This window comes from Humulus lupulus, chromosome 1 (assembly GCF_963169125.1).
Source record: "Humulus lupulus chromosome 1, drHumLupu1.1, whole genome shotgun sequence".
NCBI classification, from domain to species: domain Eukaryota; kingdom Viridiplantae; phylum Streptophyta; class Magnoliopsida; order Rosales; family Cannabaceae; genus Humulus; species Humulus lupulus.
In genome coordinates this window covers 4,223,488-4,239,455 of record NC_084793.1, presented here as the reverse complement: position 1 = coordinate 4,239,455, position 15,968 = coordinate 4,223,488, and the positions used below count along the sequence as shown (strand labels likewise).

At 32.7% G+C, this 15,968-nt stretch overlaps 3 protein-coding genes across 6 annotated transcripts; 2 read left to right on the top strand and 1 right to left on the bottom strand.

Moving 5' to 3' along the window:
* The first annotated feature begins 991 nt into the window (after positions 1–991).
* LOC133783193 (thiamine-repressible mitochondrial transport protein THI74) lies at positions 992–3,942 on the top strand. 2 transcript variants are annotated; one of them, XM_062222742.1, is made up of 4 exons: positions 992–1,114; positions 1,421–2,109; positions 2,213–2,639; positions 3,543–3,942. In XM_062222742.1, the coding sequence occupies exons 2-4, from the start codon at positions 1,546–1,548 to the stop codon at positions 3,848–3,850; spliced, it is 1,299 nt and encodes a 432-aa protein (XP_062078726.1). In that variant the 5' UTR covers positions 992–1,114; positions 1,421–1,545; the 3' UTR covers positions 3,851–3,942. The 2 variants fall into 2 exon arrangements, with proteins under 2 accessions (XP_062078726.1, XP_062078733.1); XM_062222749.1 differs by having other exon boundaries at positions 997–1,083.
* A 557-nt stretch (positions 3,943–4,499) lies between these two features.
* LOC133783207 (uncharacterized) lies at positions 4,500–7,121 on the bottom strand. Its single transcript, XM_062222758.1, has 5 exons — positions 6,957–7,121; positions 6,330–6,402; positions 6,126–6,223; positions 5,668–5,984; positions 4,500–5,062 (listed from the first exon to the last, which is right to left on the bottom strand). Exons 2-5 carry the CDS (start codon positions 6,336–6,338, stop codon positions 4,647–4,649), a joined length of 840 nt encoding a protein of 279 aa, XP_062078742.1. The 5' UTR covers positions 6,339–6,402; positions 6,957–7,121; the 3' UTR covers positions 4,500–4,646.
* Positions 7,122–11,622: 4,501 nt separating this feature from the next.
* LOC133783176 (E3 ubiquitin-protein ligase PRT1) lies at positions 11,623–15,054 on the top strand. 3 transcript variants are annotated; one of them, XM_062222731.1, is made up of 8 exons: positions 11,623–11,812; positions 12,100–12,128; positions 12,287–12,466; positions 12,722–13,156; positions 13,261–13,467; positions 13,746–13,843; positions 14,062–14,478; positions 14,589–15,054. In XM_062222731.1, the coding sequence occupies exons 1-7, from the start codon at positions 11,742–11,744 to the stop codon at positions 14,434–14,436; spliced, it is 1,395 nt and encodes a 464-aa protein (XP_062078715.1). In that variant the 5' UTR covers positions 11,623–11,741; the 3' UTR covers positions 14,437–14,478; positions 14,589–15,054. The 3 variants fall into 3 exon arrangements, with proteins under 3 accessions (XP_062078715.1, XP_062078709.1, XP_062078720.1); XM_062222725.1 differs by having other exon boundaries at positions 14,062–15,054; XM_062222736.1 differs by having other exon boundaries at positions 11,634–11,812; positions 12,366–12,466; positions 14,062–15,054.
* Positions 15,055–15,968: the final 914 nt, after the last annotated feature.

The following is a 15,968-nucleotide window of genomic DNA, read 5'->3' as shown; positions in this document are numbered from 1 at the left end:
AAAAAGAAAGGCTGAAGCCTTTTCTTTTCTTTTCTTTTTTTTTTTTTTTTTTTTTTTTAAATTACACTTGGACCCAAAATACTAAAATTCTTTTCAAATAAGCCCTTTAGCAAAACTTTCTTAATTTTATAAAAATTCCCAATTAAAAATTATATGACATTTGGGTCCAATACTTGACTACTCAAGTTTCTCTCTCTTTAATCTCATTAAAACATAAAATGATATTTTAAACACTATTTTTCTATTACTATTTCTTAAATTTGTAAACTTGTACATTTTATGTATTAAAACTTTGAATTATAATAAAAAAAATGTATAATGAAAATGTTGGATATTACATAATCATTAATATATTCTGTGTTATTAAAGTTGTATATTATTGATGTAACATTTAAGGATTAAAAAAACTATAAGAAAGTTATATTCATAAATGAATAATATTGTTTATATGATGTTTATTATTGGATCATTAGACTAAACTCATGGTCTAGCAAAATAAACTTTTTTTAAAATTTCCAACCTAGAAACTCTAAAGTTTTTTTTTTTAAATTGCAACTTTCTATTTTATCTTATCTTTTACAATACTTAAAAGTTCTTTAATTAAAAAACTACCTCTATTGTATATATTCTATACTATATATATTAAACCATAAAAATATTAATAAAAAAAAGTTGTAATAATGTAAAGAAAATTTAAATTGAAACCATACATGGATGACAGCATGAATCATTGAATTGTGACCTAAATATGTTCAACATTATAATGTCAATCACAAAGTCCAACTTTCACACAAATCCAATATTTCTATGTGGAGGGTCCCATAGGATGACTTTCTCAATATTGTGTAGATATGAAAAATCCATTTCTTTCACTTTTTCAGGAAGAAAAATAATTATGATGGGCCTAGGTAAACAAGGCCCATTGGGCCAAGATAAACAAGGCCCATTGGGCCAATTAGTAATAAGTACAGAGAAGTATCCTGGCGCTTCTGTTTCACAATCAACAACCGGAACCAGAGAAAGAAAACTGGGAATCACCATTCCGGCAAAGGAAATTCTCTCTATACTTTTTGGACCCCAATTGCGAGTAAAATTTCTCAGCCTGCTACAATTTGTACGTACTTTGCTTAATCAAATTATATATTATACATATTTTGTTTCTATTCCTAAACTTTGGCATGCATTTTTCTCGTTTTCAATTCAAATTACCTTTGAATTTATGTGATTCAATCTTTTATTTGTCCGTATTCGTATGCATTCATCGCGCTTTTATTGAATCCAGTTTAATTAATATTGTAACAATTTTCCATTCGTAAGATTTTGGATTCTTGTATTGACCTTGATCAGTTACCATTGTTATTTCAATGTGTGGCTTTTTTTCTATGATCTGAACGATTTTTTTTTCCTTTTTTCGTTGTAGATTTGGGCTGAATTATGACATGGGTATTGTGATATTCTTCACTATACGTAAAGGGTTTTTCCTGGAAGCTCTTCTGAGTTTTGGGTTTTGTAGACTTTGAACCAGAACAATTTAGGTGGAGAGATATGAACAGTAAAGTGTGGAGATGGGTTTTGGGTTTGATATACATAGTAACTGTTGCAGCTATATGGATTGCTGCTAGTTTTGTGGTACAGTCTGTTGTAGATGCGGGTGTATCTCCTTTTCTCATTACGTATATATGCAATTCATTGTTTGTGATTTACATTCCCTTAGTTGAAATAGGACGGTATTTGGAGGATAATTATGGAGGTCTATGGTTTTGGATAAGAAATAAAAGTACAACTTTCAAAGATATGGGAGGGTCAGAGAAAACCATTCTTCTCGGTGAGAGTGATGAAGGTCCAAAGACTGAAGCGTCTTTGCTTTTAGAAGTGGGAGAAACAAGTCAGCATGTAGAAGATATTGGCTTTGTAAGAAGACAAGTATTGGAAGAGCTTGATGGTCCTCCGCATAATGAAGATAATATCAACGAAGTTTCTGCTAAGCAAGTGGATGCAAAAGGGCGGTGGACACGCACTAGAATGGCCAGAGTTAGTCTTTTGATATGCCCCTTTTGGTTTCTTGCCCAACTCACCTTTAATTTTTCATTGAAGTATACCACGGTTACTGTAAGCATCTCTGAACTTTGTGTCATTTCTAATAATGAATAGTCTGCTTCTGCCTTTTTTTTGGTAATCATTTTTGTAATATGTGCCTCATTCCTTTATGCAGTCTAACACCATTTTAAGCAGTGCATCAAGCCTTTTTACATTTTTAGTCTCGCTTGCATTTTTGGGTGAAACGTTTACATGGGTGAAGCTTATTAGCGTTCTTCTTTGCATGGGAGGAACGATAATTGTTAGTCTTGGTGACTCACAAACTGGTTCAAGTGATATTGCTTCAAACCCTCTCCTTGGGGACATATTTGCTCTTGCCTCCGCTGGGTTGTATGCTGTGTATATCACCCTCATCCGTAAGAAGTTACCTGATGATGAAAATGATGAAAAAAGTGGTCATCCAAGTATGGCACAGTTCCTGGGATTTTTAGGACTATTCAACCTCATTATCTTCTTTCCAGTCGCACTTATACTTAACTTCACCAAGCTTGAGCCCTTTAGTATGCTAACTCGGAAGCAGTTTGGTTTAATCATTGGTAAAGGTATGTCCCTTACTTTGCCACATTCATTTGTTATTACTTACAGTTTCTTTCCCTTTAAATCAGATTCTTGAACATTGAGATAGCTCAAGCTATTTAACGACCATATCCTTATTTTGTCTGCTGGTGTATGCTGGAGACGTTATTTTCCTCTGCTAGCATGATCGTTGGTTATAATTTGGGTTTTATTTATAAATTTAGAGTGTCACTTCATTCGAATAATACCAAATTTTATTGCCGAAGTTTTTTTATTTTAATAGAAGTAACCGTTAGTAGCTAACCATTTGTTAAATTAGTCTTGTTGGTATTTGAACTCAGACAACTTATACACAACACATACCTAATCACTTGAGTTGGACATCTTATACATACCAAAGTTTTCTTTGAAATGGCTTTTATTGATTATTACAACAAGTGCTTAGTTCTAATTACTATGGTTTCCCCACTTAAAGTTTATTTTCAGCTATGCTCACCGCACACCCATTTGATGTAATCATAACAGTGTTATAGATATTCTATGCATTGTCGAGTTCTTTTTTTAATATAGCTTGTTGGGTATAGAAAGTTTTATTGCCTCTTGGAAACTACTATGTTAGTAGATAATGTTTCCTTATCTTCCTTTCAATGCAGAACACTTTTACACGCCCTTTTAAGATAGTAGTTTTTTTTTATCTAATTTGAAATCAGATCTTTACTGGGATTTTTTAGTTTGGCTCGTTATTATTGTAAATCAAATGCTGGTTGTAACATGTTAAAAAAGATAAGATTCCACTCATAACTAATTGAAAATAAATGCAGTGTATTAATGTGTAAAGATTACACCATGCATTGAAAAAAACAATTGGGGGGTCCCCTCAAATCTGTTCTTATAAACCTGTACTAATTATGAACTGTGATCATGTTTAGGTCTGTTGGATAATGTGCTGAGCGATTATTTATGGGCGAAGGCAGTTATTCTGACTACCACCACAGTGGCAACAGCAGGTCTCACAATTCAGGTGCCAATGGCTGCAATTGTTGATTCACTGACGGGCAATGCCCCTCATCTTATGGATTATCTTGGTGCTCTGGCTGTCACAGTTGGCTTTGCCGGCATAAATATTCCATCTGAAGTCTTTTGCAGATCAAATGAAACCAATGTAGAAGAACTAGAATGTAAAAGATCTACTTTAACTGAGCATGATGTCAACCCAGACCAAGTGGTTGTTTCTTGATATGTTTTGCAAGTTATAATATACCTACCATACCTGCCCATTTTAGAGAATCATCTCTTAAATATATTGTTTCAATGTATTTATTTAGTTCATCTTTTTTTTGCTCTCTCTGCTCTGCCACTACAACTCTTTCATTCAATGCGATAAAGAGAGAAAAGTGAAGTGAAAATTGTCTTGTCATGGAAAAAAGAAGGGTGTTTTCCCATTTTTGAGCTATATCTATTTTAAGATGAAAAAATATCCTGAAATTATAGTCAAAATATTTACTTATATATACCTTGTGGAAAAAGAAGAAATTGATAGAAGAAGTGGAAAGGAAGAGGCTACATAGGGGAAAGGAATTTCTTGTTTAGCAAAATATTAACTCGTCATTTTCCTTCATTTCATTTGTATTTATCCCCATTTTCCTTCCGATCAAAAATATTAGGATGTTAAAATCATTTAAATTAATATATTATACTCTCTTCAGAAAGCTTTATATTTTCTAAAAAGACAATACATTAAACTTAAGTGAACCAGAATACACACCATAAGATTGACCTAAAAGTCCAGGGACGAAAGTGGGGCTCAGATTTTGCAGCCGTTTGTGTCCAGTTCAGTTATATAGGCATCACAATTGTATCACACAGTAACCTTAAAGTGGTCAAGGTTTAACACTGGGAAAACATGTCCCCAGGTGGAAAATCCATTGAGCATAAAAATCATAGTAACATTTGTTGTTCAATAAATTTTGGAGCGTTTACCTAACCCATAAATGAAAACCACTCCAACAAAAGAATTGTTTTTCCATGAATGTTTAGTTTTGTGATATCGCCGAATTCAAATGGCCATGTTTCTGCATCACTCTTTTGGTTGCGAGAGCTGCAGCTTCACTCGCACGCAAGGTACCGGTTGCCATAATTGCAGCAAACTCGGCGGTGATCTCCTCTTGCACCTTGCTTCGTGCATCTCCAAGAACGTCCACCACCCCATTGCTTGCAGGACCCTGCTGCGATCCTGATTTCACCTCAACTTTCTCCGAGGTTTTCGACTTACCTTCAGAGTTTAACTTCTCTTTACTCCCTTCCGACTTTTTTCCTCCTGTCGATGGTTTAGGTTTATCACTTGATGATCTTGCTGTGCTAACAGCTGGTTGGGTAGCAGGCCTAAATTGTGGAACTTGAGGGACGGCACCAGCTCTCATTGTCGTTTCCAGATTCTGTATCATGGGCACTGCAACAAAAGATAAAGACACAACAAATCAAATGAAGAACTATAGAGCTAATAGGATTCCACTTCTGTAGTATCGATTAGAATGAAAACTTTGTCCACATGGGAGAATAAAGAAATATAATCTTCCACTCAATGGAAGTTCCTTTATGAAAGTACTGATAAGTACAACAGCCTCTTTTTTCCCAATCTTATGCACTAGTATTGATACTAATTATTTCCAACACTAAGAAGGAAGCTACAATAACCATGTGACTAGTGAACTCCACATGGAAAAGACAACGTCAAAAAGGAAAGGATACCAAAAAGTAAAACCATGAAAATCTAGTTAATCATTCAACTACCAGTTTGTTTTTAACACCATATTAGTAATCTTACAGTAAGTGAATTTTGTTTTTTAGAACTTAAGTGCTTATCATGTGTTAACAGCATTAGAGTTTGGTTGCACTACTATGAATTACTCCAAAATCAACTGAAACAACAGAATCATTTGTTGTCCTAAAAAAAAAAAGCTGCTATCCTAGATTATTATCTCACGCATCATAAACCAAAATAAAAACAACATAGAATAACAGAAATAGACATAGAAATACCACAATTACACTTACATATTAGTGCACCCATTGGGCTGCTCATGACTTCGTTTGGAAGCTGCAGAATATACTCTGGAATAGTATTACCTACCAAAAATTGAGCAACCTCATTGCTAAAGTTGTTGCAATTGTGAGTTAGTAAACTGTAGGTTTCGGCCGTGTAACGGGGACTAATCTCTTGCAAATAAGTTTCGAATACATCTTTGGGCACATGTGTGACACCCAAATCTACCCTTCGTAAGGGTGTTCCATATGGGGTCGATCCAGCAGGAGAATGTTGAATACCTCCACCAAAGTAATACTCATTGCCATAAACCACAACTCCAGTGTGCCTGCCAAAATAATAAACTTTAAATTCCGGCATTCTGTATACAGAGAAACAAATTTGTCCAATAATTCCCTACTGTAGCGACAAGCATCTATATTAAGCAAATAACAGCATTTTATGTCCTAACTTGCCAAGAAGAACTCACCAAATGCCCTCGATGGCTTTCCCCAAGAATGAGGTGGAAAGTTGCCGAGCTAATCCTTGGCTAAGGTCATACACGTTAAGAGTAACTTTGTATCCGTCCTGCAACAAATAAGTCAAGATGTCTAAGGTTTGCACGTTTTAAGACAACCCAGAATATAGTTTTAGAAGGAAAATTACCATACGTACTAATAGTTAAGTTCCATACCTCAGCCATTTCAAATTCAATGTCCAGAAACTCAGAAGTTCAGAAATGACTCGAAAAAGGTCCCCCAAATTAGCTGACATAAAAGTTCACGAAATCAATTAGCATATGATTTCATAAAAAAGAACTCAAACGATACATGGTTCCAACATGAATTAATCAGACTAAATAGACCCACATTACATCAGACAAAAAAATTATCAAAATGAGCGCCAAAATCATCTACTTTCAGAAGTCAAAGTACAAATTTTGTTCATGTTCGCATAACCCTAGACGTAATGTAAGTGCAAATACACAAAGCAAAATACAAATTCAAGACCCACATTATAAAAATTTCGTTGATAATCGAAGAAATCTCTCAACCGCAACCAAAAACAAACAAATACATAAAAGTTTTAAAACAGCCGAAACCCAATATAAAAGAATACATACTCAAACAACCGTGAAATTAAATAGAAAAAATTACACAAATTCAAAGCATAGACTATCAGATTTCAAATAAATCCACCAAAAAATAATGATCTAGAACTTATACAAAGAAGAAAAAATATATAAATAAACACAAAAGCAAAACGAGAGAAAACAAGAGCACCTGTATGTATTAAAAAACCGAATCAATAAAGATCTTACCTTAAACCTAATCGGCGAAGATTATAATTTTCTCGGAAAATTAGAGCGCAAGAAAATGCAAAGTTTGGAGATCAAGAAAAAGTAGGGAAAGATGACCCGGTTTTATAGTTGGGTTAAAATGAGCCTCAGATTCTCTACGACCGCCCGCCCAGAGACGCGGGAGCTTGGATTCTCATATTTTCCAAGCAACTTCTATGACCTTCTAGAACTTACTAACCAATCATTTCATGACACGTGTCCTAGATATTTGGAACAACAAAAAAACCTCGTCATTAATTTAATTTAGTAATACTCCGTTAACGTTAACGGAGACTTGGTCACTTGGATTTTCGCTTGGTAAAAGATAACCGCATGTGTCATAATTATAAACCAACATATTACAGAAGTCACGTGTTCTTTTATCACCAATCAAATTTATTTAAAACAAGATTAATTATTTAAAAAACAATATCACATGAGATGTTGTAATATGTTAATGCACATAATAATATTATTGTTAGTTTTATTAACTCTTGTTTTTTGGTTAGGATGCTTGGCTAAGTTAAATGGTTTTATATATTTTTAGACCATGTGTTTTATTTTATTATTTATTTGGACTTTGTATTTTGATTAATTTTCTAAAATAGTTCAAATAGACATTTAAATTCTTGATCAAAGTTTTTTTTGAACTAAAATCACAAATAATTTATCAAACTAACAACTAAGAACAAAAATACAATTATTATGCCTAAGAACTGTGTTGTTATATTCAATTTTTTGTTCATCAAAATCAAGTTTCGGGACCTATTTGAACAATTTTACAAAACACAGGGTTCAAAAAATAATTTGTCAAAACACATAATCCAAACAAATAATGAGGTAAAAACACAAGGTTTAAAAATGTATAAACCCTTGTTAAAATTAATGTAAAGATTTGTTGGGAAATTATAAAATGCACATCCTATTTTTTGTTGGTGTTGGATGATTTTTGAAAAAAAATATATATATGATCATGTATATTTCAGCTATTTAGAGTATCTCCAAATTTTTAGCAAAAAACAAAGTTTAAATAGTATGTTGCACTCGTGATTATTTTTTATGCCCGTAAAAAATAACGTGTTTAACTGTATAAATTATTTAAATTTTTTAAATATTCTAAATAACTATATGATCCATTTGTTAGAAATTATACAATAGAAAAGAATGAAATATATATTAATATATATAATTAAAAAATGTAAATATAAATAATAAACCAAAATTGAGGCACGCAAAACGCGCTTTTCTTAAACGGTGCTAGAAGATTCATGAGCAACCACTTTCCAAGATACAAACAGCTATCAAGCATGACAAAAACACCACTGCGTCTGCTTAGGCAAACTTGAAACAAATCTTTCGTATATCACTAGAAAAACTGAAGAGAGAAAGAGACTAAGTGTGTGATACTCTGTATCTATGTGTCATAGAATGAGAAGAGAAGCCTCATTTTATGGGACTGATCAAGAGTTGAAAATGTGTTAGAATCAAGTGCATTAATGTTCAAATATCTAACAAATCTGGAATATTAATTTATGAAAATCAATCAGAATTAATCACACTTATTCTGGTAATATCAGCAGTTACTCAAAGTGAATTTCTGAAAATCAATCAGAATTAATCACACAATATACTGATATCTCAATTTTGACCAAAGTGATTTACCAAAATCAATTAGAATAAATCACACAATATTCATATATTCTCAAATTTAATCAAAGTGATTTACTAAATCATTATCATTTTACGCATCAATTTCTTATTCATTCAATTTTTTACAACATCATTTAGTTTCAATTAGAATCGATGAAATTTTTCAGTTTGTCAATGTTTGAAATCTGGTTTAGGGTATGATTTTGATAGATTCGATAGAATTTGATGGTACCTTAAATGGTTCTCTTCTCGATGAGTAGATCTTTTGCCATTAATTCAGCATGCATAATAATCGACATTTCTAAATCCAACTATATAAGAGTGCTTTATTTGTCGATAAGTTAATATGTGTTGGAGTAATCCTAATATAACTGGCATATGACGTGTTGTTATTAAGAGATCATTAAATATTTTATCTCTTCTGTTACTCTTTTAAGCCTAGTCAGTTACAACAGAATTTTAGTCAGTTAAAACAGAACTGATTTTTCTTTCAGCACGTGAAAGAACTGGAGTTGCAGCTATATATATCCAGGAGTTTTATTAGTTGAAGACACAAGAAAATAAAAGGTTTTGAGAGGTTTTGAAAAGAGAGAACAATGGTTAATTTTCTTTGTACATTGTTGAGTGTGTAAGAGTTTACTGTGGTGTAAACTAAGTGCTCATATTTTGAGTTGTACAGAGTGTTCAAGAACCTTTGGAGAGGAAGAAGGGTTGTTTTTGTATTGTAACATTGATTCATTATAGTGGAGAGAAGTGCTCAGAGTGGATGTAGGCCTTATTTTAAGGCTGAACCAGTATAAATCTCTTTGTGTGATTCTTTTTCTTCCATTTTCTTATTTTTGTTCTCTAAGTGTTTGTGTTTTAGTACATTTTTCTGTGTATATTTGTTATTGGTTTGTTTTGCAGGTGAATCTTGGAACCTTAGGGTCGTTGATTGCTTTACCACGACAATATGTAATTTTTGGTATCAAATAATACATCATGACTTTCTTAACTGCATTTCAATGAATTAATTTAGGATCACTTAAGTATTTATCCAACACACGCAACAAATGCAATATCAATGTGTGCAAATACTTAAACAGACACTAGGTGACCAATAACTAACGTGTAAATAGAGATTTCATACCTCAAAATTGGTATAAGAATTAGGGGTGAGCATCTAAACTGGCAAATCGCGGCGACCGACCGCACCACACTACAAAAGTGGAATGGTTCAGTATGGTTTGTATCTTAGCTAAACCGTGCGGTGCGGTGCGCGGTTTGGTAGTGTGAAATTTCGGTTTGCACCACACCGCACCGTATACTTACAAATATGTTAAAAAAAATTAAACTTTACATATATACAATTTTTTAGTAACCCAATCTAAAACTAGGAGCTCACATAAATTAAGGTATAACCTTATTCTCTAACACATCATACACGATAACAACTCATTCCTCTCTCATCTCATTTGTGCCTCCTCCCTATCACATCTCTATTTCACACATATTTTTTAGCACACTTATACCGTAGTAAACCATCCAAACTACACCACAAAAAATGATTTGGTACAACGAAATCACACTGCACGGTGTGTTCTAGCTACTACACTGCACTTATAGCGTGATGTATTAAAAATTATTGAAACCGCCCAAACCACACCGTGCACACCCTTAATAAGAATATATCAAATCAGTAAAAACAAAATACACACACTTATATGATTCGACAATTTGCTTACGTTCATGGGAGGCTGCAAATATTATTAAATTGAGTAGAAAATATACAGAATACAAATACAAATTTACCATGTGCACTAATGCTTTAGTTCAGATCACGATCACTTATGATTGTGTTGGGTTTATAAATTCAGATATTTACTAATCAGTGTATATATTAATCTTTCCTATATTATACTCTTAAGAATTCGAAGGTTTCCAAAGCATCTAAAGCTTGTACTTTCGTTTATTCTTGGTTGTCTCCGTCCATGGCTAAACATAAACCGAATGTTAAAATGTGTCACTATTTATAAACTTCGTTACAATAATATCTTCCCACAAATTTAGGAAGTTACAACACATTTAAATTCAAATTAATATTTAAATAATAATAATAATAACAATAATACAACTTAAATGCATATTTAACCCATGGTCTTAACTAATCTAAAAGAAATAAGAATTTTCTAATAGTTTTCCGTGCTCATGTTTAATGCGTCATTGAGCTTGAACACTGCTTTAACACGTTTTACAGATTACTCACAGCCTCGAGCTCACCATTCCAGTTGTCACCTCCTCTTCACTTGATCATTCTGTCGAGTTCATCCATCGGAGAAGGTTAATGCTTTTGGACCTGCAATTCATGTTCGAACGCTGATGACAGCTTTGTAACCGAGTGACAATTGGTAAAAAAATAATGCTAACACTTGGCAATCCTGAATTTACTCTTTACGAGCTTATATTTCGAGACTACTTATTTATTATCGAAATTTTGGTATATCAATATATACGGTAGTCAGCCGTTGGGATTGAAATCTCTTCACATCATTTAATTTTGCTTCTTATAGTACGGATATTTTATTTTTATTTTTTAATGTTGTGTTGTACTTATAACTGAATGTGTAGCTTTAATGGTAGCGCTGTATTGAAGTTTTTCACTTGTACTTTTTTTGTACATAGTTGAGTAAAATTATTTTTTTAAATAGTGGGTCTCAGTTTTAATAAATATGATTGGTCAAACTAGTCTGTTATGTAACTGTGTGTAATGTTTAGGTGTACATATCATTACTTTTATTGGTAAGAATAATGATATGTACACCCAAAATCTGCACTAAAGCACTACACATACTCAGTCATGTAATAGTACTTTTTAAAATAGTGATTCTCAATTTTAATAAATGTGATTAATTAAACTAATCTATCGCGTCAAGTCGGTGATTTATTTACGAGACATTCCTTAATATTTATTGGGCGGGTCCACCCGGGCCATGCGTACGGAAAATTTCCATCTATAGAGAGCTGATAGAATATAATTCATCCTTCTCAAACGCCTTGCTTGCCCACTCTACAAAATCCAGAATCTACCATTTTTCTGCTTTTTACAATTTAGGGTTTCGTTCATCTGTAATTTCTTCAATGGCGGATCAGACCTTGGGGTTTGTTGAATCCGAGGAGATCTCTGATTCCTTTGTATGCTGCGTTTGTTTGTAAGTTGACCATTCACTTTCAGAATATATACATTTATATTTATACGTGTGTAAATGCATTCCGATTTCGTTGTTTGATTAGGCCCTTATATTTACTATTGCTGAAAAGAGATTTTTGATGATGAACCTAGCTGGAGCCGAATTTGAAATTTCTGTCAACAATTGATTACGATTAAGATTAATCGTAGTTCTTTCCTTATAAAAGAATTTTTTTTGTTTGTTCTTGAAAGGGTTTTAACAATTTTGTTTGAATTTAAGTTATAATACTACACTGTTTGATGGTGCAGGGATCTTCTATACAAGCCTATAGTGCTTTGTAAGTCACTCTTTTATCTACTTTAGCTGTTTATAAAGTATAAGGATGTGAATTTTATTAGAGTTGTTAATTTTAATGGAGTTCCTTGTGTTTTTACATATGAGAGTATTTTGGGTTTGGGTTTGGGTTTGGGTTTGGGTTTATTTTTTTGGTTTCAGCTTGTGGTCACATATCATGTTTTTGGTGCGTGCATCACTCCATGGATGGTTATAGAGAATCACATTGTCCAATATGTAGAAATCCGTACACCCATTTTCCAACCATCTGCCAATTGCTTCACCGTTTGCTTCAGAAGATGTATCCCCTTGCCTATAAGAAAAGGGAATTGCAAACTTTAGGTGAGAATAATAAGTGTTTACTTGGTAGAGAATTACATTTAAAAACATCAGAACTTTTGAATTGTTTAATGTATTGTGTAAAATTGTTTTTATGTCTGAGATAAACTTACTTCTCTCAAGAACAAGAACAAGAACTGATTAAAGATGGTTGTGGAATTCAGCATTTGATATGTTCAAGTTTGTTCCGTTTGCTTATAAACGGGTCCTTTCAAGATCTTTTATGGTTATTGATAATGTTCATTTTCCATACTGCAGAAGAGGAGAAGAAAAATGGTTATTTCTCACCTCAGCTGGATGGCAATGCTTGTAACACTTCAACTGAGCAAGATCTTCATTGTATTGAAAACTCTGCATGCGAGGAATCCTGTCCTAATATAAAGCAGTTAGATTCCAGATATCAGGTTCGTCATGATGGGGATTTCAAACAATTTACTGGGCCTGTTCAGGACGAGTCCTGTGGAGATAAAAAGCAGTTAGTGTCCAGGTTTCAAGTTCCGGACAAATGTTTGATTATACCTGAGAAAGACCCTGATGAAAATCGTAAGATGGCTGGCACTGGGACTGGCAATGAAATGAATATCCCTAAAGAGCAGCATAATGGGAATTTCAAGCAAGTTACAGTGGAGGATGTGCTATGTGCTACATGCAAACAGCTGCTTTTTCGTCCCATGGTTCTTAACTGTGGTCATGGTACTGACTCCATTTAAATGAGCTATCTTTTTTTTTTCTTCCGTAAAATTTGGAATACTTTATTCATAACCAGTTATCTAACCTCCAACTTTGTATTGGCACAGTACATTGTGAGAGTTGTCTTGTAGTAGAATCTTGTGACAAGATGATTACATGTCAAGTGTGTCAAAGTTTGCATCCAAAGGGGTTTCTGAATGTTTGTTTGGAGCTTAATCAGTTTCTGGAGCAGTGCTTTCCCAGAGAATATGCATTTAGGAGAGATGCTGCACAGCTCAAAAAAATCAACTTTAAGGATCCAAGCATGATTCCAAGTACGTCTGAAATGTTATGGTCTATTCATTGCCTTTTGATGATTAGTTAATATTGATGTTTAGATACATACAACATCAAGATATTATAATTTGAGGATATGCAGACTTAAATTTTTTTATAGCCATCAATTTCTAATTTAGCTGAGGTCAGCTTTATTTTTGAGAAAATTATGATCACAAGTACATTTTTGAGCACTTCTCACTTGGTGAATTATGATGCAAATCCTATTTCACTTCACATTTTAGACATAGTGATAACTTATGGTGCTCGCTTTCAGATTTGAAAGAAGGTAGTAAAAAAGCAGGAAATGTTCAATGGTGGCGTGACCCTCGTGTATATAATGCTCATTTTGGTGTTGGCTGTGATTATTGTGGGGTAATTTTCTCCCTCCCCTCATCAAGACATTTATTTCACTCATCTGTTATATAAATTTTTAATTGTGAAACGTGCATTATGAAAGACTGATAGATTTAGTGTTCTATATTACTTGCTTCAAATTTTTACAATTTTTGTATTTTTAGATAAGTTGTAATATTCATACTCTACAAGTTTGAGTTTTCTGCCAATGGTAATATATGAGTTTGTACTTACAGATGTATCCAATAATTGGGGAGAGGTATAGATGCAAAGATTGTTTGGAGAAAATAGGATTCGACCTATGCAGTGGTTGCTACAATACTACTTCCAAGCTTCCCGGACGGTTCAATCAGCAGCACACCCCAGATCACAAGTTTGAGAATATACCAGCAAAACCAGCAAACACTCTTCGAATACCTATGGCTATATATGGATCTACCCATCTAGTCTTCGGTAACTATTCTCCAGAAATTTCGGAAGATGACTCTACTCCTCACTCTCTCTCTGGTGATGCTCATGAGAATGCAGAATTCAGTTCGGCTGCTCATGCCCCTGCTTCCTCTGGTAGTGGTGAGGAGGATGATCGAGCCAACTCGGGATCCACTGCTTGAATTCAAAATCTGAACAGAGCCAATGATCATTTGCTCATCAAGGTGAGAGCACTCAAGGTTGCTTGCTGTACATGGCCGATATAATGAGGCCACAAGACACTGTACATATTAATTTTCTCATATTTTTGCAATTGTTTGGGTTGTTTCCAAAGGCTTTTATGGAATTCATGTTCAAACCCCAGCTTCTTCGATCTGCCTTGTGATTGAGAAGAATGCAGTTGGCTTGGATTCCAGGTCTCCATAATATGGACACAGCCTAGAGCTTCGATAACTCCACACTTCGATATGGTAGAGAGCTGTGCTTGTCATGCCATTGGTGTATAAAAAAAGTGCTCAAAAATTATATATTTGCTTGTTTTATATTTATATTATATCATTCCTTTGTAGTTATTACCATCATTTTAGGGCCTTAGGCGAATAATTAATAAGTGCATCGTCTTCATCACTTACCAAGGTGTTGAACCATCGTCGGGGGTGTTTGGTTTGATGAGAATGAGAATGAGAATGTCAAATCTAACTCATGTTTGTTAAATTTATTTTTAACGGTTTGGGGTTTGTGTTTCTACGTGGATTCTATTTTTTAGCTTGATTTATGAGTAATTTTAACCTCTTTAAATATTTTAGTTTCACTTTTACTTAATCTAAACTCATCTAACTCTACTCTCACAAATTCAAATCTCATATCAAACACTTTCTAAGATTATACTTCTTTGCATTGTATATTGATTGAGAAGTAGTTTTTGAGCACGATGATGTTTAAGTTTGGCTTGAAATACTTGATCACTCTTCTAAATGTTTGGATGGCGAGTTAAAATATTTTAGAGAAAAAACATAAAAATAATAGATAAATGAGTCAACAACAAAATAAGTTCCATGAAGGTGGTTTTAGTTTTTTTAATGAGATTAAGTTATTAGTTTTTTCAATATCTTATTTAATTTCATAACAAAATCAACACTAATATTACAATGCACTTTTGTATTTTGTACTAATTAGTACACTATTATGGTTATTTCAGCAATAATGATGATTTTATCACAAGTTCTTATTTTTATATGTTTTTACTTGTAGAATGATTTGTAGTTAGAATAATTTATAATCAAATTGACCATTATGGAAGTTATAATAAATTGTTTATTGTTTACTTAATTTGTGGTAACCAAGATATATTTATTGTGTTTGCAGTTATAATAAATTAGTTGTAAGTTATAAAAATACCTTTAATTCAAGTTTTATATGTATATAGATATTTGAAGAGATAATTTTTTAGATAAATATTATGATAAAATATACTTTTAATTTGGGATACTAATTTATTTTTAAAAATGAGATATATTTAGGAAAATAATATAAATATTTAAATTATATATTATACAAAATTAAGAAATCAATTATCTTATATTAATTATTTTCCACATAAAAAATACTTTAAATAATAAAAGAAATACTAGTTTCCATTTTAAAAAAATATTAAATTAATGTATTTATATTTTTTATTGAGTAAAAAAAATAACAAATATTAAATATTTATAAT